This window comes from Gorilla gorilla, chromosome 5, assembly GCF_029281585.2.
Source record: "Gorilla gorilla gorilla isolate KB3781 chromosome 5, NHGRI_mGorGor1-v2.1_pri, whole genome shotgun sequence".
Lineage (NCBI taxonomy): Eukaryota > Metazoa > Chordata > Mammalia > Primates > Hominidae > Gorilla > Gorilla gorilla.
The window spans coordinates 49779939-49801986 of record NC_073229.2 but is presented as its reverse complement, the minus strand read 5'-3'; the positions used below and the strand labels follow the sequence as shown (position 1 = coordinate 49801986).

Here is a 22048-nt window from a genome sequence, read left to right as displayed (position 1 = left end):
TGAAGTAAGGGATTTCGAGGAGCTGGAGTGGGCAGAGGACCATCTCTGGGCTGAGAATCTGATGCTATGTCCTGCCTCACGCTCCCTCCCACCCCTCAGACTCTGATGGACTTATGTGCCCAGAAGCCCTGCCCACGCAATTCCCACTGCCTCCAGACTGGGCCCTCCTTCCACTGCTTGTGCCTCCAGGGATGGACCGGGCCTCTCTGCAACCTTCCACTGTCCTCCTGCCAGAAGGCTGCACTGAGCCAAGGTAACCAACGCCGGCACTGACTGGAGAGCAAATGAAGAAAATATGGGTGTTCTCACCTGCCCCGTTCCTGCGGGCTTCCACACAGCCTTTGGCCAAAACAACCACCTGAGAATCAAAACCACACAGACAAATCAGTTCTTGATTGCAGAGGTGTTGAATTGTACAATCAGAGAAGCCTAACACAATTCCTGTTACCTCATTTAACGCAATTCAAGCAACACCAACCAGCCCATTCCACAGGATTCCAGTTTAACCCAACCATGAGGGACATGACTCAACGTGGAGCAACTCAACTCTGTCCTGATCATCATAACCCAGGCAGAGTGGACCACACTTAATCCAGCTACACTCAACGCATTTCACCCCACCCCACTCACTTCGATGTCACGCCACCCTCTTTGTAAAAGAACACTAAAATAAGGTTTGATATGAGAAGAGCTCGGGAAAGAGATTATGATGGAGTTAAGGGATAGCTGATGGGAATCACAGGGAGAGAACATTAAAGGAATGCAGAACTCAGGGGACAGACTTAAGCCACATGTCCTCACTTGAGGCATACCTTGAATTATTTCTTGCTCAAGCCTTGTTTTAAGCCAAGAAAACAGTTGCTTTAACACTATGATAAGCTTTAGGGGTATGTCTCCAATATTCTGGCAGAAAGGGTGCGGAGAGAGGTAAAACTCGATGTTCTAATTTCTTCAGTGCCAGGAGTTATTAACTGCTTGGGCCCAGACCAGTCTCCACCCAGGAATGTTAGTGGTCCCCAAGGTAAAGGCCTCTATACCCAGAGATTGGGCCCTGAATACACCCTTCCTCCTCCTCACTTACCTTATTTATTTATTTATTTATTTATTTATTTATTTATTTGAGATGGAGTCCCAGTCTGTCACCCAGGGTGGAGTGCAGTGGCACGATCTCGGCTCACTGCAACCTTCACCTCCTAGGTTCAAGTGATTCTCCTGCCTCAGCTTCCCAAGTAGCTGGGATTCGTGTGCCACCATGCCCAGCTAATTTTTTTTTTTTTTTTGTATTTTTAGTAGAGATGGGGTTTCATTATGTTGGCCAGACTGGTCTCGAACTCCTAACCTCAGTGATCCACCCGTCTCAGCCTCCCAAAGTGCTGGGATTACAGGTGTGAGCTACCGCGCCCGGCCACATCCCCATTTACCGTTTCTGTTTGTTTGTTTGAGATGGAGTCTTGCCCTATAGCCCAGGCTGGAGTGCAATGGCACGATTTTGGCTCACTACAACCTGCGCTGCCCAGGTTCAAGTGATTCTCCTGCCTCAGCCTCCCAAGTAGCTGGGATTACAGGTGCCTGCCACAATGCCCGACCAATTTTTTGTATTTTTAGTAGAGACGGGGTTTCACCATGTTTGCCAGGCTGGTCTCACACTCCTAACCTGGTGATCCACCTGCCTCGGCCTCCCAAAGTGCTGGGATTACAGGTGTGAGCCACGGCGCCCGGCCCCCCACTTATCTTTGTATATCCCTGTTTGTCTCTCTCCCCAGGCATAGATGTCTCTTCCCTTTGCCACAATGGGGGCCTCTGTGTCGACAGCGGCCCCTCCTATTTCTGCCACTGCCCCCCTGGATTCCAGGGCAGCCTGTGCCAGGATCACGTGAACCCATGTGAGTCCAGGCCTTGCCAGAACGGGGCCACCTGCATGGCCCAGCCCAGTGGGTATCTCTGCCAGGTGAGAGGGTCTGCAGGAGAAGGGGGAGGAAAGACAAGGGTGGGCTGGATGGGAGAGACAGTAGTGACTGAGGGAAGACCCAATGTATCCATTTCACCTCCTTTTTTTTTTTTAACCCCACACACCCAACTAACCACAAAGTCATGCCACTTTATCTCCTGAAGTTTTCTCAAGTCTGTGCTTTCACCTTCACCCTTTGTCCCACTGCCTGAGTCCTGACCTTTGTTGCATTCCAGATAGATACTTGCATCAGCCTCCTAACTACAGTCTCTGCCTCCACACTTGTCCTTCTATAGGTTCAGCCTTTACCCCGTGGCCAGGGTACTCTACTGAAAATGTCCAGTTGACCTGTCTCTTCCCTGCTGAACCTTCGGTGGCTGCCCGCCTCATTCTGAATAAAGTCCAAGGCCTGCATGACCCAGCCCTGCCTGCCTCTCAGGCCTCAGCTCTCCCCATCCCACCCTTCTACTCTCTGCTCCAGCAACATGAAACTGCTGCCGACTTTGCCACGTACCCCATACTGATTCTTGCCTCTCAGCCTTTATCCCTGCTATTGACACTACCTGGAATGGCCTTCCCAACCCCTCTTCCACAGGCTGGGGTTCAGGAGGCATCTTCTTCAGGAAGATGTCCCTAACTTCTCCCCAGGCTGGATTAGGGCCTCTTCTTTGTGGTCCAGGTCACTAAGCCAGGAGAGGCAAAGCTGGCATTCAAGTCTAAGCAGCCTGATTCATATGCTCAGAACCACAACTTTTTTGTGTGTGTGGTTGCCATTTTATTTTCTTTTGTTATTGACAAACGGTAGTCATACGTATCTATGGGTACATGTGAGTTTTTTGGTTTCTTTTTTTTTTTTCTCTCTCGTTTTTGGAGACAGAGTCGCTCTATCCCCCAGGCTGAAGTGCAGTGGCACGATCTTGGCTCACTGAAACCCTCGCCTCCCAGGTTCAAGCAGTTCTCATGTCTCAGCCTCCCGAGTAGCTGGGATTACAGGAACGCGCCACCACGCCTGGCTAATTTTTGTATTTTTAGTAGAGATGGGGTTTCACCATGTTGGGCAGGCTGGTCTCAGAACTCCTGACCTAAAGTGATCCACCCGCTCAGCCTGCCAAAGTGATAAGATTACAGGTATAAGCCACCGCACCTGGCCACATGTGATATTTTGATACATGCATACAATGTATCATGATCAAATCAGGGTAATTGGGATATCTATCATCTCAAACATTTATCATTTCTTTGTGTTGAGAACATTTCAAATCTTCTCTTCTAGTTATTTTGAAATACAAATTGTTAACTATCACCATCCTTCTCTGCTATCTAACACTAGAGCTTATTCCTTCTATATGACCATAATTTTGTATCCATTAACCATCCTCTCTTCATCTCCCCCTCCCTGCCACCCTTTCTAACCTCTGGTAACCATCATTCTACCCTACTTCCATGAGACTAACTTTTTTAGCTCCCACATATGAGTGAGGAGCAATATTACACATGCAATAGGAGGCTGATGCAAGTATCTACCTGGAATGCAAGAAAGGTCAGGACTTAGAACTAAGGCAGTGGCACAAAGGTGAAGGTGAGAGACATGCAATATTTGTCTTTCCGTGCCTGGCTTATTTCACTTAACATAATGTCCTTCAGTTTCATCCATGTTGCTGAAAATGATAGGATTTCATTCTTTTTCTGGCTGAATAATATTCCATTGTGTCTATATGACACAGTTTCTTTTTTCCATTCATTTGTTGATGGCACTTCAGTTAATTCCATATGTTAGCTATTGTAAACAGTGCTGCAATAAATATGGGGATCCAGATATCTCTTCAAGATACTGATTTCCTTTGGATATGTAATCAACAGTAGATTGATCATATGGTAGATCTATTTTTAATTTTTGAGAAACTTCCATGCTTTTCTCCATACTGGCTGTGTTAGTTTACATTCCCACCAACAGTGTATGAGAGTTCCCCTTTCTCTGCATCCTTGCCAGCATCTGCTATTTTTTGTATTTTTTTTCCTTTTTTGAGACAGAATCTTGCTCTGTTGCCCAGGCTGGATCATAGTGACTTGATCTCAGCTCACTGCAACCTCTGCCTCCCAGATTCAAGCGATTCTTGTGCTTCAGCCTCCCAAGTAACTGGGATCACAGGCGTGGACCACCATGCTTGGCTAATTTTTTGTATTTTTAGTAGAGATGGGGTTTCACCATGTTGGCCAGGATGGTCTCAAACTCCTGACCTCAAGTGATCTTCCCGCCTCAACCTCTGAAAGTGCTGGGATTACAGGCATGGGCCACCACACTTGGCCCTTGTGTTTTCAATAATAGCCACTTTAACTGGTGTGAGATGATATCTCATTGTGGTTTTGATTTACATTTCCCTGATTTGCATCCATATACCTGTTGGCCATTTGTATGTCTTCTTTTGAGAAATGTCTGTTCAGATAATTTGCTCATTTTTTAAACCACATTATTTGTCGGTGGTGGTAGTGGTGGTGTTTGCTGTTGAGTTCCTTATACGTTCTGATTATTAATCCCTTGTCAGACAGATAGTTTGCAAATATTTTCTTCTATTCTGTAGGTTGCCTCTTCACTCCGTTAATTGTTTCCTTTGCTGCACAGACACTTTTTAGCTTGATGTAATCACATTTGTCTGTTGTTGCCTTTGTTGCCTGGCTGTTGAGGTGTCACCCAAAAAACTTTTGCCCAGACCAATGCCTTGAAGCATTTCCCAAATGATTTTTTTTTTTTTTTTTGAGAAGGAGTCTTGCACTGTTGCCTGAGCTGGAGTGCAGTGGCGCAAATTTGGCTCACTGCAACCTCTGCCTCCTGGGTTCAAGCGATTCTCCTGCCTTAGCCTCCCAAATAGCTGGAATTACAGGTGCCCACCACCATGCCCAGCTATTTTTTTGTATTTTTAGTAGAGACGGGGTTTCACCATGTTGGCCAGGCTGGTCTCAAACTCCTGACCTTGTGTTTGAGGATTACAGGTGTGACCCACCGTGCCCGGCCGAATTTTTTTTTTAGTGGCTTCAAGTTTCCAGCTGTACATGTAAGGCTTTAATCTATTTTGTATATGATGACAGATAGAGGTTTAGTTTCTTTTTTTCTTTTTTTTTGGGGGGGGGGGATAGAGTCTTGCTCTGTTTCCCTGTTGCCCAGTCTGGAGTGCAGTGGTATGATCTCAGCTCACTGCAACCTCCACCTCCCAAGTTCAACTGATTCTCCTGCCTCAGCCTCCTGAGTAGCTGGAACTACAGGTGCACACCACTACGCCCGGCTAATTTTTGTAATTTTAGTAGAGATGGGGTTTCACCATATTGGTCAGGCTGGTTTCAAACTCCTGACCTCAGGTGATCCACCCACCTCCGCCTCCCAAAGTGCTGGGATTACAGGAGTGAGCCACCGCGCCCAGCCTAGGTTTAGTTTCTTCTGCATATGGATATCCAGTTTTCCCAGCACAATTTATTGAAGAGAGTGTCCTTTCCCCAGTGTGTGTACTTGGTGCCTTTGTTGAAAGTAAGTTGGCTGGCCGGGAGTGGTGGCTCATGCCTGTAATCCCAGCATTTTGGGAGACCGAGGCGGGCAGATCACAAGGTCAGGAGTTCGAGACCAGCCTGACCAACATAGTGAAACCCCCGTCTCTACTAAAAATACAAAAATTAGCCAGGCATGGTGGCGTGCACCTGTAATCCCAGCTACTGAGGAGGCTGAAGCAGGAGAATCGCTTGAACCCAGGAGGTGGAGGTTGCAGTGAGCCAGATCGTGCCATTGCACTCCAGCCTGGCAACAGAGCAAGACTCCATCTCAAAAAAAAAAAAAAAAAAGGAAAGAAAAGAAAAAAGAAAGTAAGTTGGCTGTTAAATGTTTGGACTTGTTTTTCTGGGCTCTCTATTCCATTCCATTGGTCTGTGTGTCTGTTTTTTATGCCAGCACCATGCTGTTTTGGTTACTATAGCTTTATAGTATATTTTTAAGTTAGGTAGTGTGGTGCCTCTAGCTTTGTTCTTTTTGCTCAGGACTGCTTTGGCTATTTGGGTCTTTTACAGTTCAGATAAATTTTAGGGTTGTTTTTTCTATTTCTGTAAAGAATATTATTGGTATTTTCATAGAGGTTGCATGACTCTGTAGATCACTTTGGTAAGCACAGACATTTTAACAGTATTCATTCTTCCAATCCATGAACACAGGATATCTTTCCATTTTTTTGCATCCCCTTCAATTTATTTCATCAATGTTTTATAGCTGTCATTGCAGTACTCTTTCACTTCTTTGGTTAAATTTATTCATTTGTTTTTATTTTTTGTAACTATTATAAATGGGATTGCTTTCTTGATTTCTTTTTCTGATTGTTTGCTGTTAGCGTATAGAAATGCTACTACTTTTTCTACATTGATTTTGTATGCTACAGCTTTACTGAATTTGTTTATAACCAGTGTTTTCTTTAGGTTTTTCTAAATATAGGATTATGTCATCTGTGAACATGGATAATTTGATTTCTTCTTTTGCAATTTGGATGCACTTTATTTCTTTCTCCTGCCTAATTGCTCTGGCCAGGACTTCCAGTATTACCTTGAATAAAAATAGTGAAAGTGAGCATCCTTGTCTTGTTCCAGATCTTAGAGGAAAGGCTTTCAACTTTTCCCCATTCAATATGATGTTAGCTGTGGGTTTGTCATATATGGCCTTTATTATTTTGAGATATAGAACCACAACTTTTTTTTTTGAGACAGAGTCTTGCTCTGTCACTCAGGCTGGAATGTAGTGGTGCAATCTCAGCTCACTGCAACCTCTACCTCCCGGGCTCAAGCAATTCACCTGCCTCAGCCTCCCCAGTAGCTGGGATTACAGGTGCCTGCCACCACACCTAGCTAATTTTGTGTGTGTGTGTATTTTTAGTAGAGATGGGGTTTCACCATGTTGGCCAGGCTGGTCTCAAACTCCTGACCTCAAGTGATCCACCCGCCTTGACCTCCCAAACTGCTGGGATTACAGGCATGAGCCACCGTGCCCGGCCAGAACCACAACTTTTGATAGAAGGCTCAAGACAGATACCCTAACCTACCCTCTTTTTTCACTTTTTTATTTTATTTTTTAACCTTTTATTATGAACATTTTCAAACATAAACAAAAGCAGTATACTGATCAGTAGTAAACCTCTGGGCATCCATTACTCAGCTTTACTTCTTCTTTTTTTTTTTTTTTTTTTGAGACAGCGTCTCACTCTGTTGCCCCGGCTAGAGTACAGTGGCATGATCTCGGTTCACTGCAACCTCCGCCTCCCGGGTTCAAGAGATTCTCCTGCCTCAGCCTCCTGAGTACTACATGCACATGCCACCACGCCCGGCTAATTTTTGTATTTATAGTAGAGATGGGGTTTCACCATATTGGCCAGGCTGGTCTCGAACTCCTGACCTCGTGATCCGCCCACCTCAGCCTCCCAAAGTGCTGGGATTACAGGCGTGAGCCACCGCGCCCGGCTATTTACTTCTTTTATGAAGCTCCCTCCTCCAAAACACCCCCATCACCTGTTCCTTCCAGCTCTCTGACCACTCCTTGGATTCTCTGTGAATTCCCTTTTCTCTCTTTGAAGCCTGCCTTCCTGGTACTCTACTCTTGCACACTCTCTTTCCTCTTGCAAGAAGCCAGCACATGGTACAGATCTTGCCAATGACCCTTCTCTCACTAGCTGAGTGGCATGAAGAAGCAGAAAATGGTTAAGAGCATTGGTTTGGAGTCACAGACCTTCACTGATTCCCAGCTCTGCCACCTATAGCTATTTGACTTGCACAAGTCACTAACCTTTCAGAGACTCAGCTTCCTTACGTGTAAAGTAAAAATCGAATGAGATAACCCAAATAAAATGTCATTAGGGGGATTTTTAGGTTATGTATATAAATCATGCAATAAATGCTAGTCATTTCTTTCCTCTGGTTGACTGAGAGCTTCCAGGAAATAGGAATGGGTTCTAACTTTCTTTGTATTCCTAGTGCCTAAAACGGTGCCTGACACAAAGTAGGCATTCAATAGATGCTTATGAATTAATAAAGTATGAGAGAGCCTGGTAGGTATTTAGCAGGGGAGGAAGGTTTTACCAAAAATGGTGCTGTGTTTGGTGGCAGTGTGTCATAGAGATTGTTTGGGACTGGGGAAGTTTGAGTTGTGTGTCGCCGAACAATTGTGTCTCATGGGGAGTTGAGATAGAAGGATTGTGACACATGGCCATGACGGATGGTGAGTTGAGTGATGCTGTTGAGCTGGAAGGTGGGGGACTGGACAGACTATCTTGAGCTGGGTCCCTTGTAGTGCTGGGTTGGGCTCATCCACTGGTTCCCTGTCTAACCCTCTTTGTCTGCAGTGTGCCCCAGGCTACGATGGACAGAACTGCTCAAAGGAACTCGATGCTTGTCAGTCCCAACCCTGTCACAACCATGGAACCTGTACTCCCAAACCTGGAGGCTTCCACTGTGCCTGCCCTCCAGGCTTTGTGGGGCTACGCTGTGAGGGAGACGTGGACGAGTGTCTGGACCAGCCCTGCCACCCCACAGGCACTGCAGCCTGCCACTCTCTGGCCAATGCCTTCTACTGCCAGTGTCTGCCTGGACACACAGGTGAGGCCCCAAGACAAGGGGCACAAGTGTGTCTGGAGCACAGCCAAGCAGACCATGGAGAGCCAGATAGTCTCCACCCATGCAGCAGCCGTCACCTGCTCCATCCCCTGCCTCCACGCCCACCCCCGCCCAGAAAAGATGCCCCAGGATCCCTTCAACTGCACATCTAGCACTGGGCCAACATCCAGGAATGAGCTAGGATGGAGGCAGTGACTGATGCAGTGTGTGACGTCTAATCTCCCCCATAATTACAGGCCAATGGTGTGAGGTGGAGATAGACCCCTGCCACAGCCAACCCTGCTTTCATGGAGGGACCTGTGAGGCCACAGCAGGATCACCCCTGGGTTTCATCTGCCACTGCCCCAAGGCAAGTGACCACAAATCTGCCTTCTCTGTTGCCCCCTATGCTGACAAGGCAAGAATACCTCAGTTGGAATCCCAGAAGGGACTGTGGGTGAGCACTGATGTGGAAATTATTGGAAAAAGCCATGCCAAGCTCACAGTGGAAAGTGTCTCTCAGAAGCAGTCAAAGGCAAGGCAGGATCAGTTGATAGCATGAATGGAATTTTCAAAAATCACAGGCGTTGCCTAAGGGAAGGTCAGGAGCTCCCCAAGCTCAAGCTGTGTGGTGGGTGGCCTCAGATAGGTTATTTTAACTCTGTGTGTGTTTGTATATGTATTTATGGACCTCAGATGCATGGAATTAGACTAATCTTAAGCTTTGGTTCCTGATACACTGACATTGGTTTATGCCTGGTCTTCTTTTATTTTATTATTCTAACAATGTAACACCCATGGACCTAATCCAAGAATTTCAATATTAATAATAACTTACATCTACTTAAGTCCTCCTCCTGTATCCTGTTCCCTCTCCAGAGGAAGAGGAAGACATATGATCCTATTTCTAAGGAGTAAGATAATAATATAACAGCCGGCCGGGCACAGTGGCTCACGCCTGTAATCCCAGCACTTTGGGAGGCCGAGGCAGGTGGATCACCTGATGTCGGGCATTCGAGACCAGCCTGACAAACATGGAGAAACCCTGTCTCTACTAAAAATACAAATTAGCTGGGCGTGGTGGTGCATGGCTGTAATCCCAGCTATTGGGAAGGCTGAGGCAGGAGAATTGCTTGAACCCGGGAGGCAGAGGTTGCAATGAGCTGAGATTGCACCATTGCACTCCAGCCTGGACAACAAGAGCGAAACTCTGTCTCAAAAATAATAAGAATAATATAATAGCATTCTATTAACTGTTTAGTCTTCTAGGACTTGCACTGTAATGCCACAGTCCATCAGGTTGTTGCACACAGCTGTGCTTCATCCATTTTCAACAGAATGTAATATGTCGTTGTGTGAAATTACCACAGGACATGGTTTCAACATCCACAAAATGATTAACTTGATGCTCTCTGAGGCGCCTTTTAGATATGAGAATCTAGGACCCTCTGCACCGTCTTAACCCAAGAGTTTGCTTGATGGAGAGTGGGAAGAATAATGCAAGTTCCATCTCCAATATCTCCCCTCCCCTCCACAGGGTTTTGAAGGCCCCACCTGCAGCCACAGGGCCCCTTCCTGCGGCCTCCATCACTGCCACCACGGAGGCCTGTGTCTGCCCTCCCCTAAGCCAGGCTTCCCACCACGCTGTGCCTGCCTCAGTGGCTACGGGGGTCCTGACTGCCTGACCCCACCAGCTCCTAAAGGCTGTGGCCCTCCCTCCCCATGCCTATACAATGGCAGCTGCTCAGAGACCACGGGCTTGGGGGGCCCAGGCTTTCGATGCTCCTGCCCTCACAGCTCTCCAGGGCCCCGGTGTCAGAAACCCGGAGCCAAGGGGTGTGAGGGCAGAAGTGGAGATGGGGCCTGCGATGCTGGCTGCAGTGGCCCAGGAGGAAACTGGGATGGAGGGGACTGCTCTCTGGGAGTCCCAGACCCCTGGAAGGGCTGCCCCTCCCACTCTCGGTGCTGGCTTCTCTTCCGGGACGGGCAGTGCCACCCACAGTGTGACTCTGAAGAGTGTCTGTTTGATGGCTACGACTGTGAGACCCCTCCAGCCTGCACGTGAGCCTGAAATCCACTGGAGCCAGGGAAGGAGAGGGGTGGGTGAGAGGAGGAGGAAGGACGTAGATGGCTCTGAGTTACAGTGTGGCCACAGCCTTGGGCTCCAGGGAGTTTCCACCCTAATAACCATCACTAAACAGGGGTCGAAGACTCTGGACTCCAACCTAGGGTAATGGGGTGGCATCAGTATTTAATGTGGGGCGTGGCCTTTGGGCTCCTCTCTAACAGTTGTAGGAACTCAGGCCTCAAGCCTCCTTCCCTAAGCCTTGCTGCCATGGAGTATTTCCCCTAGCAGTCAGCACCTCACAGAGGGAAAAGGGCCTGGGACTCTCCTTCAGAAACAGAGGAGAGCTTGGGAGGGTACAGACAGAGGACAGTCTAGGGAGACAGGGGTGTTAGCAGACATTGGGGTGTCTGGACTACCACCCAGGACTTGACTAAGCTCATTGCTCCACAGCTGCCCCCACTTAGCAACCAAAGCCCTAGAGGGCGCAAAATATGGGGAATTCTTTCTAGGGTGAAGAAAAGAGTCAGGTTTTAGGGAGGTCCTGAGTCCCCCCTCTCCTTACCCCACAGTCCAGCCTATGACCAGTACTGCCATGATCACTTCCACAATGGGCACTGTGAGAAAGGCTGCAACACTGCAGAGTGTGGCTGGGATGGAGGTGACTGCAGGCCTGAAGATGGGGACCCAGAGTGGGGGCCCTCCCTGGCCCTGTTGGTGGTACTGAGCCCCCCAGCCCTAGACCAGCAGCTGTTTGCCCTGGCCCGGGTGCTGTCCCTGACTCTGAGGGTAGGACTCTGGGTAAGGAAGGATCGTGACGGCAGGGACATGGTGTACCCCTATCCTGGGGCCCGGGCTGAAGAAAAGCTAGGAGGAACTCGGGACCCCACGTATCAGGAGAGAGCAGCCCCTCAAATGCAGCCCCTGGGCAAGGAGACCGACTCCCTCAGTGCTGGGTAAGAAGCTAGGTGGAGGGAAGGGCCAGACACCAGTTTTTTTAAGAGGGCAGAGGGAGGAAAGGGAGCCAGGGACCAATACAGAGGTCTCTGAGGTGCCTCCTCTACAGGTTTGTGGTGGTAATGGGTGTGGATTTGTCCCGCTGTGGCCCTGACCACCCGGCATCCCGCTGTCCCTGGGACCCTGGGCTTCTACTCCGCTTCCTTGCTGCAATGGCTGCAGTGGGAGCCCTGGAGCCCCTGCTGCCTGGACCACTGCTGGCTGTCCACCCTCATGCAGGGACCGGTAGGTGACCCCTTGCCACTTTCTCTGACCTCTGTTCCCAGGCCAGCTCTCATGCTAGCAACAGGCAATGGAGGCTGAATCAAACAGGACAGCTGAGACTGAAAATGTTCTTTGTGGGGACTTACTTTCCCTAACCCCGCTTTCTCTAACTGAATCTCCCACTGGCCCATTTGTTCTACAGTCTCCTTCCTTATTTCCCTAAGCACATTATCCTAACCTCTGTCATAGCCCTCCAACAAAGGGATGGTTTATTTTCTCTACCAGACTGAGAATACCTAATAGTCTTTGTATCAGACAATTCATAGTACATGAAAGAATAATAGGCCGGGCGCAGTGGCTCATGCCTATAATCCCAGCACGTTGGGAGACCAAGGCAGGTGGATCACGAGGTCAGGAGATTGAGACCATCCTGGCTAACGCGGTGAAACCCTGTCTCTACTAAAAATACAAAAAATTAGCCGGCTGTGGTGGCGGGTGCTTGTAGTCCCAGCTACTCAGGAGGCTGAGGCAGGAGAATGGCGTGAACCCGGGAGGTGGAGCTTGCAGTGAGCCGAGATCACGCCACTGCACTCCAGCCTGGGCGACAGGGGGAGACTCCATCTCAAAAAAAAAAAAAAGAAGAAAAATAACTGCTATATCATACTTTGTGCCTTACTCTAAGCATTTTACATTGTTACCTCATTTAATCCTCCCCCACAACCCCATGAGGCACGTACTGCTGGTTGGGTATCCCTTATCTGAAATGCTTGGGAACAAAAGTGTTTCAGATTTTGGATTTTTTTATTTTGGAATATTTGCATTATACTTACTGGTTCAGCATCCCTAATACAACATCCAAATGCTACAATGAGCATTTCCTTTGAGCGTTATGTTGGTACTCTAAAAGTTTCAGACTTTGGAACATTTCAGATTTGGGATTGGGATTATGGATACTCAGCCTTTTTTTGTGTGTTTGTTTTCTGAGACAGTCTTACTCTGTCAGCCACACTGGAGTACAGTGACGCCATCTCAGCTCACTGCAACCTCTGCCTCCTCGGTTGAAGCAATTATCTTGCTTCAGACTCCTGAGTAGCTGGAATTACAATGGCATGCCACCATGCCCTGATAATTTTTTTTGTTTTTTTTTGTTTTTTGTTTTGTTTTGCTTTGTTTGAGACAGAGTCTCACCTTGTCGCCCAGGCTGGAGTGCAGTGGCGCGATCTCGGCTCACTGCAAGCTCCACCTCCCAAGTTCACACCATTCTCCTGCCTCAGCCTCCCAAGTAGCTGGGACTACAGGTGCCCGCCACCACACCTGGCTAATTTTTTGTATTTTTAGTAGAGACAGGGTTTCACCGTGTTAGCCAGGATGGTCTCAATCTCCTGACCTCGTGATCCACCCACCTCAGCCTCCCAAAGTGCTGAGATTATAGGAGTAAGCCACTACACCCAGCCACTAATTTTTATATTTTTAGTAGAGAGGGGGTTTTGCCATGTTGGCCAGGCTGGTCTCGAACTCCTGGCCTCATATGATCCACCTGCCTCAGCTTCCCAAAGTGCTGGGATTACAGGCATGAGGCACTGTGCCCAACCTCAATCTATATTATCATCCCCATTTTGCAGATAAGGAAACCGAGGCAAAGACAGGCTACTAAACTTGTCCAAAGGTCTCCCAATAGTAATCAGTCTCACCAGGAGTGGCCTCTCTTTGTGACTCTGTCTCTCCCACCAGCACCCCCTGCCAACCAGCTTCCCTGGCCTGTGCTGTGCTCCCCAGTGGCCGGGGTGATTCTCCTGGCCCTAGGGGCTCTTCTCGTCCTCCAGCTCATCCGGCGTCGACGCCGAGAGCATGGAGCTCTCTGGCTGCCCCCTGGTTTCACTCGACAGCCTCGGACTCAGTCAGCTCCCCACCGACGCCGGCCCCCACTAGGCGAGGACAGCATTGGTCTCAAGTGAGAATGAGGAGAAACCCAGGCTCAGGAAGGGGAGTCTCTCCTATGGCGATATTTACAATCAGAAAAGATAAGAAATACTATTGCGGAAGTCAAAGATAGGGGAAGGAGAGGGGTGGGAAGCCTGCTGGAAATTTTGGAGACCCTGATGGTCATAATTCCATGTAACCTCTACCCACCCATTCCCTTCCAGGGCACTGAAGCCAAAGGCAGAAGTTGATGAGGATGGAGTTGTGATGTGCTCAGGCCCTGAGGAGGGAGAGGAGGTGGGCCAGGTGAAAGGGCTGGGGCAAGAATGGTCTGGAGGTGATGGAAGGGATGAAAGGGCAAATCAACCTTCACTGATCCTTGCTCTTACCCAAAGGCTGAAGAAACAGGCCCACCCTCCACGTGCCAGCTCTGGTCTCTGAGTGGTGGCTGTGGGGCGCTCCCTCAGGCAGCCATGCTAACTCCTCCCCAGGAATCTGAGATGGAAGCCCCTGACCTGGACACCCGTGGACCTGGTATGTGAGTCAACCCAGACCAAGAAAAAAAAAAAAAAGTCCTTTGACCCTACTAGAATCAGAGAGTCCTTTAATATCAGAACTAGAGGAACTAATTTTAGACTGAGTGCCTTAGAACAATGATTCTCAAAGTGTGGTCCTCAGACAGCAAAATCAGCATCACCTGGGAATTTGTCAGAAATGCAAATTATTGGGCTCCACTACAGAGCTACTGACTCAGGAATTTAAAATGTTAGGCAATCTGTTTTAATAAGCCCTTCAGGTGAATCTGACCCAGACTCGTTTGAGAAAACCACTGCTAGGCCGGGCGTGGTGGCTCACGCCTGTAATCCCAGCACTTTGGGAGGCCAAGGCGGGTGGATCACAAGGTCAGGAGATCGAGACCATCCTGGCTAACACAGTGAAACCCGTCTCTACTAAAAATACAAAAAATTAGCCGGGCGCGGTGGCGGGCGCCTGTAGTCCCAGGTGCTCTGGAGGCTGAGGCAGGAGCATGGCGTGAACCCGAGAGGCGGAGCTTGCAGTGAGCCGAGATCGCGCCACTGCACTCCAGCCCGGGTGACAGGGCGAGACTCCGTCTCAGAAAAAAAAAAAAAAAAAAAAAGAGAAAACCACTGCCCTGGAATGTCAGAGAATTAAGCTGCAGGTTCCTTTTACAGAGGAAGAAACTGAAGTCAGAGAAAAGTAGAAAAGTCACTTGGCTAAAGCCACACAGAGCCAGAACTTAGCTTCCCAACACCTCAGGTTTTGATTCTCTCTGAGCTTACATGTTGTCCCTTCCCCCTTGTTGTGTCCTTTAGATTGATCCATTACTCTGTCTTACCAACAGATGGGGTGACACCCCTGATGTCAGCAGTTTGCTGTGGGGAAGTACAGTCCGGGACCTTCCAAGGGGCATGGTTGGGATGTCCTGAGCCCTGGGAACCTCTGCTGGATGGAGGGGCCTGTCCCCAGGCTCACACCGTGGGCACTGGGGAGACCCCCCTGCACCTGGCTGCCCGATTCTCCCGGCCAACCGCTGCCCGCCGCCTCCTTGAGGCTGGAGCCAACCCCAACCAGCCAGACCGGGCAGGGCGCACACCCCTTCATGCTGCTGTGGCTGCTGATGCTCGGGAGGTCTGCCAGGTTAGCACACACAGGTCCCTACAGGGAATGGGGCGAGCTTACAAGTAAAGCTGGACAGAAGCATCCCCTAGAGTTTGACAAGGAGGAAATTGGTGTGATTGGGAACCTGACAGGGAAACTGCGGAGGATGGCTGAATATGGATTGCGAGTGGGGTTAAAAGTGTAAGGAACTCGAGTTGGCAGTCCAAGGTGCCCCAGGGGTCACTGGCCCTCTGTCTCCCCAGCTTCTGCTCCGTAGCAGACAAACTGCAGTGGACGCTCGCACAGAGGACGGGACCACACCCTTGATGCTGGCTGCCAGGCTGGCGGTGGAAGACCTGGTTGAAGAACTGATTGCAGCCCAAGCAGACGTGGGGGCCAGAGACAAATGGGGTATGTAGAGGAAGGGGTGATGTATGCTATAGAGAAGTTGAGCAGATGGGGTGGGAGATAGCGTGCAAAATATAGGTGCAGCAGAGGGGCATTCCCTCTCATCCTGCTGTTATGGCGGTCAATCTGCGATGCGGTGGAAGTACGGGCCGCGTGAGTTTCCCCCCCCAACTCCCACCCTCAACACCACACTGGCCCTCCGCTCCAGCTTACTGGGGAACTGGCATGGAACACAGTGTCTGTGGAAAGGGGGGGGAAATCTCGTGGGGGGAGACTGTCTCCCGGTCTCACCGACCCCAGAACAATGCCCCATTGTCCCTCCCGCGCACTGGTGACGTCACCAGGGCAACACTTCCTGCAGGCCGGTGGTCTCCTGGGCAACGCTTCCCGCCTTTGAGGGACCAGCCGGCCCGAATAGCCCTTCCCCCAAGGCCAGAACCCGTGGGAAACCGGAACCCAGGCGTCTGGCCCCCAACTGCGGTAACAACCTCCCACGTCGTCCCCTAGGGAAAACTGCGCTGCACTGGGCTGCTGCCGTGAACAACGCCCGAGCCGCCCGCTCGCTTCTCCAGGCCGGAGCCGATAAAGATGCCCAGGACAACAGGGTTAGATGGGACAGAGGGCTTCCCACAAAACAGTCAGGCGCACGAGAGATGGAAAGTGCGGTAACCCGCAAAGCCTCAAGGGATAGGGGCCAGTGGTCGCGCAAGTGAAGGCAGAAAGGCCCAGTCCTGTGGGCGTGGCCTTCCCTGATATCGGCCCTGGCTCTTCTGTACAGGAGCAGACGCCGCTATTCCTGGCGGCGCGGGAAGGAGCGGTGGAAGTAGCCCAGCTACTGCTGGGGCTGGGGGCAGCCCGAGAGCTGCGGGACCAGGCTGGGCTAGCGCCCGCGGACGTCGCTCACCAACGTAACCACTGGGATCTGCTGACGCTGCTGGAAGGGGCTGGGCCACCAGAGGCCCGTCACAAAGCCACGCCGGGCCGCGAGGCTGGGCCCTTCCCGCGCGCACGGACGGCGTCAGTAAGCGTGCCCCCGCATGGGGGCGGGGCTCTGCCGCGCTGCCGGACGCTGTCAGCCGGAGCAGGCCCTCGTGGGGGCGGAGCTTGTCTGCAGGCTCGGACTTGGTCCGTAGACTTGGCTGCGCGGGGGGGCGGGGCCTATTCTCATTGCCGAAGCCTTTCGGGAGTAGGAGCAGGAGGAGGCCCGCCCCCTCGCGGCCGTAGGTTTTCTGCAGGCATGCGCGGGCCTCGGCCCAACCCTGCGATAATGCGAGGAAGATACGGAGCGGCTGCCGGGCGCGGAGGCAGGGTCTCAACGGATGACTGGCCCTGTGATTGGGTGGCCCTGGAAGCTTGCGGTTCTGCCTCCAACATTCCGATCCCGCCTCCTTGCCTTACTCCGTCCCCGGAGCGGGGATCACCTCAACTTGACTGTGGTCCCCCAGCCCTCCAAGAAATGCCCATAAACCAAGGAGGAGAGGGTAAAAAATAGAAGAATACATGGTAGGGAGGAATTCCAAAAATGATTACCCATTAAAAGGCAGGCTGGAAGGCCTTCCTGGTTTTAAGATGGAGCCCCCAAAATGAAGGATTGTGAGTTTAGTTTCTCTCCTAAAATGAATGTATGCCCACCAGAGCAGGCATCTTCCACGTGGAGAAGCTGCAGCTCTGGAAAGAGGGTTTAAGATGCTATGATGAGGCAGGCCCAGTCCTCCTCCAGAAAATAAGACAGGCCACAGGAGGGCAGAGTGGAGTGGAAATACCCCTAAGTTGGAACCAAGAATTGCAGGCATATGGGATGTAAGATGTTCTTTCCTATATATGGTTTCCAAAGGGTGCCCCTATGATCCATTGTCCCCACTGCCCACAAGTGGCTGACAAATATTTATTGGGCACCTACTATGTGCCAGGCACTGTGTAGGTGCTGAAAAGTGGCCAAGGGCCACCCCTGCTGATGACTCCTTGCATTCCCTCCCCTCACAACAAAGGAACTCCACTGCGGGGATGAAGCGCTTCTTCTAGCCACTGCTGTCGCTATTTAAGAACCCTAAATCTGTCACCCATAATAAAGCTGATTTGAAGTGTTACCTTTTTTTGGAGGAACTGGGGAGAAGAATGGGAAAAAAGATGGGAGTGACTGCATAATGTCAGCATTTTGTGCTTTTGGCTCAGCATTTGGATTGGATGGAGGATGTAAGTATAGTTTAAAAGCAAGAATAAGTATATTTAGGGGCCCTATGATAATTTAGGGTATTATCTGGAAGCAAGAGTCTAGTAGCCAAGGGAGAAACCGCACACACTAGGTCAGGGGTCCCCAACCCTTGGGCCGCAGACTGGTACTGGTCCATGGCCTCTTAGGAACTGGGCCACACAGCAGGAGGTGAGCAAGCATTACTGCCCAAGCTCCACCTCCTGTCAGATCAGTATAAGCATTAAATTCTCATAGGAACTCGAACCCTATTGTGAACTGTGCATGCAAGGGATCTAAGTTTCTCGCTTCTTACGGGAATCTAATGCCTAATGATCTGGGGTGGAACAGTTTCATCCTGAAACCAGCCCTCCGTCGCCACCGACCATGGAATAATTGTCTTCCACGAAACTCTTCCCTGGTGCCAAAAAGGTAGGAGACCACTGCACTAGATGATGCACACGCTTTGTCCCTCATCCTAGGGCTTTTAATTATGGCCACTTAGGAGATTCCTAAGGCCACAAGTCAAGTAGTTGGAGAGAGTATCTTGAAACTTTATCCACCTTGCAGCAATATGTTGCTAGGTTTGAAACATGGAGTCATGAGGCATTTTGAAAGCCAATAATATCTACAGTTTATTAAGTATTCACTATGCATCAAGTGCTTTATTACATTATTAATACATCAACCCTATGAAGTAGGTGCTATTAAAACCCTATTTCACTCAGAAATTGAGGCACAGAGATCTGCCCAAGATTGCAAAGAATAAGCGGCAGGACCAGATCTCTTCATCACATTTCACATTCCAAATCACTCAGCTATAAACTCCCTAACATGACAGGTTGCCATTTAGAGGTACCAAATGGTTGTCTGCCCTCCTCCTTCCTTGATGCCAACCAGCCTGATTAGCATTGATCAAAGACCAAGCCAGAGAGGTAGTCCTCTCCCTTTTCAATTTCATTTCATTTCTTTCTTTTTCTGAAACAGGGTATTGCTCTGTTGCCCAGCCTGGAGTGCAGTGGCACAAATGGCTCACTGCAGCCACAACCTCCTGGGCTCAAGCAATCTTCCTACCTCAGCCTCTCATTTTTCCATATCTATATCTCTTATGCCCAAAATAAGCTTTCCCCTGCCCCTTGTCTGCACTAAACTATAAGTTTCCAAAATGAACCCTTCCTGTACTCTCACATTTGGTACACATCTTGTTTCCTGAATAGAGTGTATTTTTTATTTTATTTTATTTTGGAGACGGAGTCTCGCTCTGTCACCTAGGCTGGAGCGCAGTGGCACAATCTCAGCTCACCGCAACCTCCGCCTCCCGGGTTCAAGCGATTCTCCTGCCTCAACCTCCTGAGTAGCTGGGATTACAGGCGCATGTGGCCACGCCCGGCTAATTTTTTGTATTTTAGTAAAGATGGGGTTTCACCATGTTCCCCAGGCTGGTCTCCAACTCCTGAGCTCAGGCAATCCACCCGCCTCAGCCTCCCAAAGTGCTAGGATTACAGGTGTGAGCCACCGCAGACGGCCATCTCCTGAATAGATTATAAACACCTAGAGGTCAGGGATGATTATTCAATACATATATATTGAATACTTACTATGTGTTGGACCCGGTGCTAGGGTTTTATGTATATATTTGAGAGCTCCACATCCCTGGATCTGAATCCTCCACTTCCCACTGGAACCATGCCCCTCCCAGTCCCGGTAAGTAAGAGGGAAGATCGGGAGGGCCAAATCGTACACCAGGGTCTATCTTAGGGAGGGAAGGGACCTGGCTGGGGGGAGGGGGATTCTGAGGAGTGAAACCACTTCCTGTGTAGCTAGTTCCTGTGTTGACAGAAAGAGCAGAAGAGGAGGTGGGGTGGAGGGAGCAGAGCCAGGGATTAGGGGGCTACTGAGGCTCTGGAGATGAGACCGCCAGGAGTCCTTCCCCACCATGAGCCCCCTCCACTCCTGCAGCTGGAGGAGTTTTTCCCAGTCTCGGTGCTGCCCTGGGGCGAGAGAGACTGAACAAGCTGTTTGGGTGGGAAAAGAGAATGGAGGAAGTTGACAGGGATGGGCGGGGCCCGTGGGGGGGCTGACCAGGAACCCAGCTTCCTGCTCAGTACCCAGGCATCCAGCCCCCAGCTCACCCCCACCCCTTCCAGCCCCCACTCCCCTCAGGAACCCAAGGTTCCAGCCCTCCTCCCAAATCCCAGCCACCCCTCCCCCACCAGTTTCTCCCCTCTAGGGGATGGAGGCTGAGAGACCCCAGGAAGAAGAGGATGGTGAGCAGGTGAGCTGGGCACGGGGTTGGGGAGGCTGACACTGGGAAAGAAGGGAGGTGAGAGGACCTGGGGCAGAAATGTAGGGATACAGGGGCCTTGAAAGGCTTGGGCAAACTGAGGCAGGAACAGAGACACACAGAGAGGAAACGGGCCACTGGCCTAGCTCCCTGTCCACTCCTCCTGCTTCAACCACCACTGCTTGACTAGAATGGACATATTTTGGCATCAGGGCCCCCCTCAGGATGAGGAAGGCTGGCCCCCTCCAAACTCCACCACTCGGCCTTGGCGATCTGCTCCTCCGTCCCCTCCTCCTCCAGGGACCCGCCACACAGGTACCCCTACCCACCCAGGGAGAGCCCCGACCCTAGTGCCCACATCCTGACCCCATTACCAAGGCCCACTCCATTGTGGGCCCTCTCCCCACCTCCTCCAGACTCCCCTTGGGATTCCCTATTGCACCCCCTCTCCTCTGATCCAAAGTCCCTAATCACGTCACCCTGTCCACACTCCCCCACGGCTCCTGTCTGCCAACCTCTCTGGGTCTCTGAGCCCTCCACACCTCTCTCCCCAGCCCTGGGACCCCGCTCGGCCTCCCTGCTCTCCCTGCAGACTGAACTCCTTCTGGACCTGGTGGCTGAAGCCCAGTCCCGCCGCCTGGAGGAGCAGAGGGCCACCTTCTACACCCCCAAAAACCCCCCAAGCCTAGCCCCTGCCCCACTCCGTCCTCTCGAGGACAGAGAACAGCTTTACAGCACTATCCTCAGTCACCAGGTAAGACATCCCCCCAGGAGGCAAACCCAGGCCTCCTGGTCTCTTGGCCCCTGTTCTCTTTTGGGCTCTACTCCTGTTTCTCCCTAGGCACCCCATCGCCTTCACAGGTTTCCTATATGCCTCCCCATACCAACCCTTGATCCTCTCAAGAACCTCCTCCCCTCAGACCCTCACCAAAGCTCTCCCTCTCCCTCCACTCCTCCAGTGCCAGCGGATGGAAGCCCAGCGGTCAGAGCCTCCCCTCCCTCCAGGGGGGCAAGAGCTCCTGGAGTTGCTGCTGAGAGTTCAGGGTGGGGGTCGAATGGAGGAGCAAAGGTCCCGGCCCCCCACACACACCTGCTGAGACTTGAGCCCCCAACCAGCCCTTCCTTGCCACTGGTCTCAAAGCTGGGCAGCCCATTGCATGCCCTGAACTCTTGCTTGGCAGGGGTACCAGAGACTGAAAGACACGGCACAAATCTCAATATTCATCTCCCACATCACCTTCCCTGGGAACTGGACGGGGTGAAAGTCCTCAAACTCTGGGAACAGGCGAGGTGGAACGGGGATTTAACTCCCCGCCCACAGGTCCATGGGAGCTTGAGGCAGTAAGGGGGATCCCAGGCACCCATCTCAAGGAGTGGCTGGGAGTCTTTTCCCTAACTTGTGGGGACACCACCAGTTGTCAAGCTACTAGGCACTAGGGTCTTGAGGGCTCAGGCCTCCACCTGAGAGGTTATAACCTGAGAGACAGCTCTACCCTTCCTCCCAGTAAGAAGGGGAGGTGGGTGGGCACCTGAGAGATTAAGACTATTCTCCCAGTCCCACTACCAGCACCCCCCATCCCTGAGACTGAGGGGTTTACGGGCTGTGAATGGACCTTCAGCCCTGCCCACCCTCCCTCCCCACTGCTGCTGAGTCTGTCTGATGTTTTGGTTGTGTGAATAAATATAATTCCCCTCTGGACTGCAGACTGGTATCTGGGGGGCCCAGGAGGGGTGAAAGGTAGGAAGGTGAGGCCAGAGGCCTTCTCTCTCCCCAGTCTGGCCAGAGGC

General features: G+C 50.9%; 2 protein-coding genes across 6 annotated transcripts in view; both read left to right on the top strand.

Moving 5' to 3' along the window:
* Positions 1–17875, top strand: part of NOTCH4 (notch receptor 4) — a 29229-nt gene extending 11354 nt beyond the window's left edge. Inside the window, exons 17-30 of one of the 5 annotated variants that reach the window (XM_019029170.3) lie at positions 100–253; positions 1764–1948; positions 8305–8557; positions 8812–8924; positions 10092–10615; positions 11192–11575; positions 11686–11861; positions 13572–13791; positions 13985–14057; positions 14156–14294; positions 15124–15419; positions 15644–15791; positions 16296–16393; positions 16567–17875. In XM_019029170.3, coding sequence (XP_018884715.2) covers positions 100–253; positions 1764–1948; positions 8305–8557; positions 8812–8924; positions 10092–10615; positions 11192–11575; positions 11686–11861; positions 13572–13791; positions 13985–14057; positions 14156–14294; positions 15124–15419; positions 15644–15791; positions 16296–16393; positions 16567–17280 — 3477 coding nt within the window. In that variant the 3' untranslated portion in view covers positions 17281–17875. Of the gene's footprint in view, positions 1–99; positions 254–1763; positions 1949–8304; positions 8558–8811; positions 8925–10091; positions 10616–11191; positions 11576–11685; positions 11862–13571; positions 13792–13984; positions 14067–14155; positions 14295–15123; positions 15420–15643; positions 15792–16295; positions 16394–16566 lie in introns of all 5 variants that reach the window. The other 4 variants (XM_004043735.3, XM_055390093.1, XM_055390092.2 and 1 more) reach the window with 4 other exon arrangements.
* On the top strand, positions 17044–21959 carry GPSM3 (G protein signaling modulator 3). The gene is made up of 4 exons (XM_004043757.3): positions 17044–20251; positions 20473–20575; positions 20815–21014; positions 21220–21959. Exons 1-4 carry the CDS (start codon positions 20210–20212, stop codon positions 21355–21357), a joined length of 483 nt encoding a protein of 160 aa, XP_004043805.1. The 5' UTR covers positions 17044–20209; the 3' UTR covers positions 21358–21959.
* The last annotated feature ends 89 nt before the right edge of the window (positions 21960–22048 follow it).

What these genes read in the sequence shown, in the direction of transcription:
- GPSM3 (XM_004043757.3), top strand. Translation starts at nt 20,210, where the DNA reads ATGGAGGCTGAGAGACCCCAGGAAGAAGAGGATGGTGAGCAG. An exon ending in AAGAAGAGGATGGTGAGCAG is followed by an intron (nt 20,252 to 20,472) that starts GTGAGCTGGGCA and finishes TTTTGGCATCAG; the next exon opens with GGCCCCCCTCAGGATGAGGA. An exon ending in GCACTATCCTCAGTCACCAG is followed by an intron (nt 21,015 to 21,219) that starts GTAAGACATCCC and finishes CCACTCCTCCAG; the next exon opens with TGCCAGCGGATGGAAGCCCA.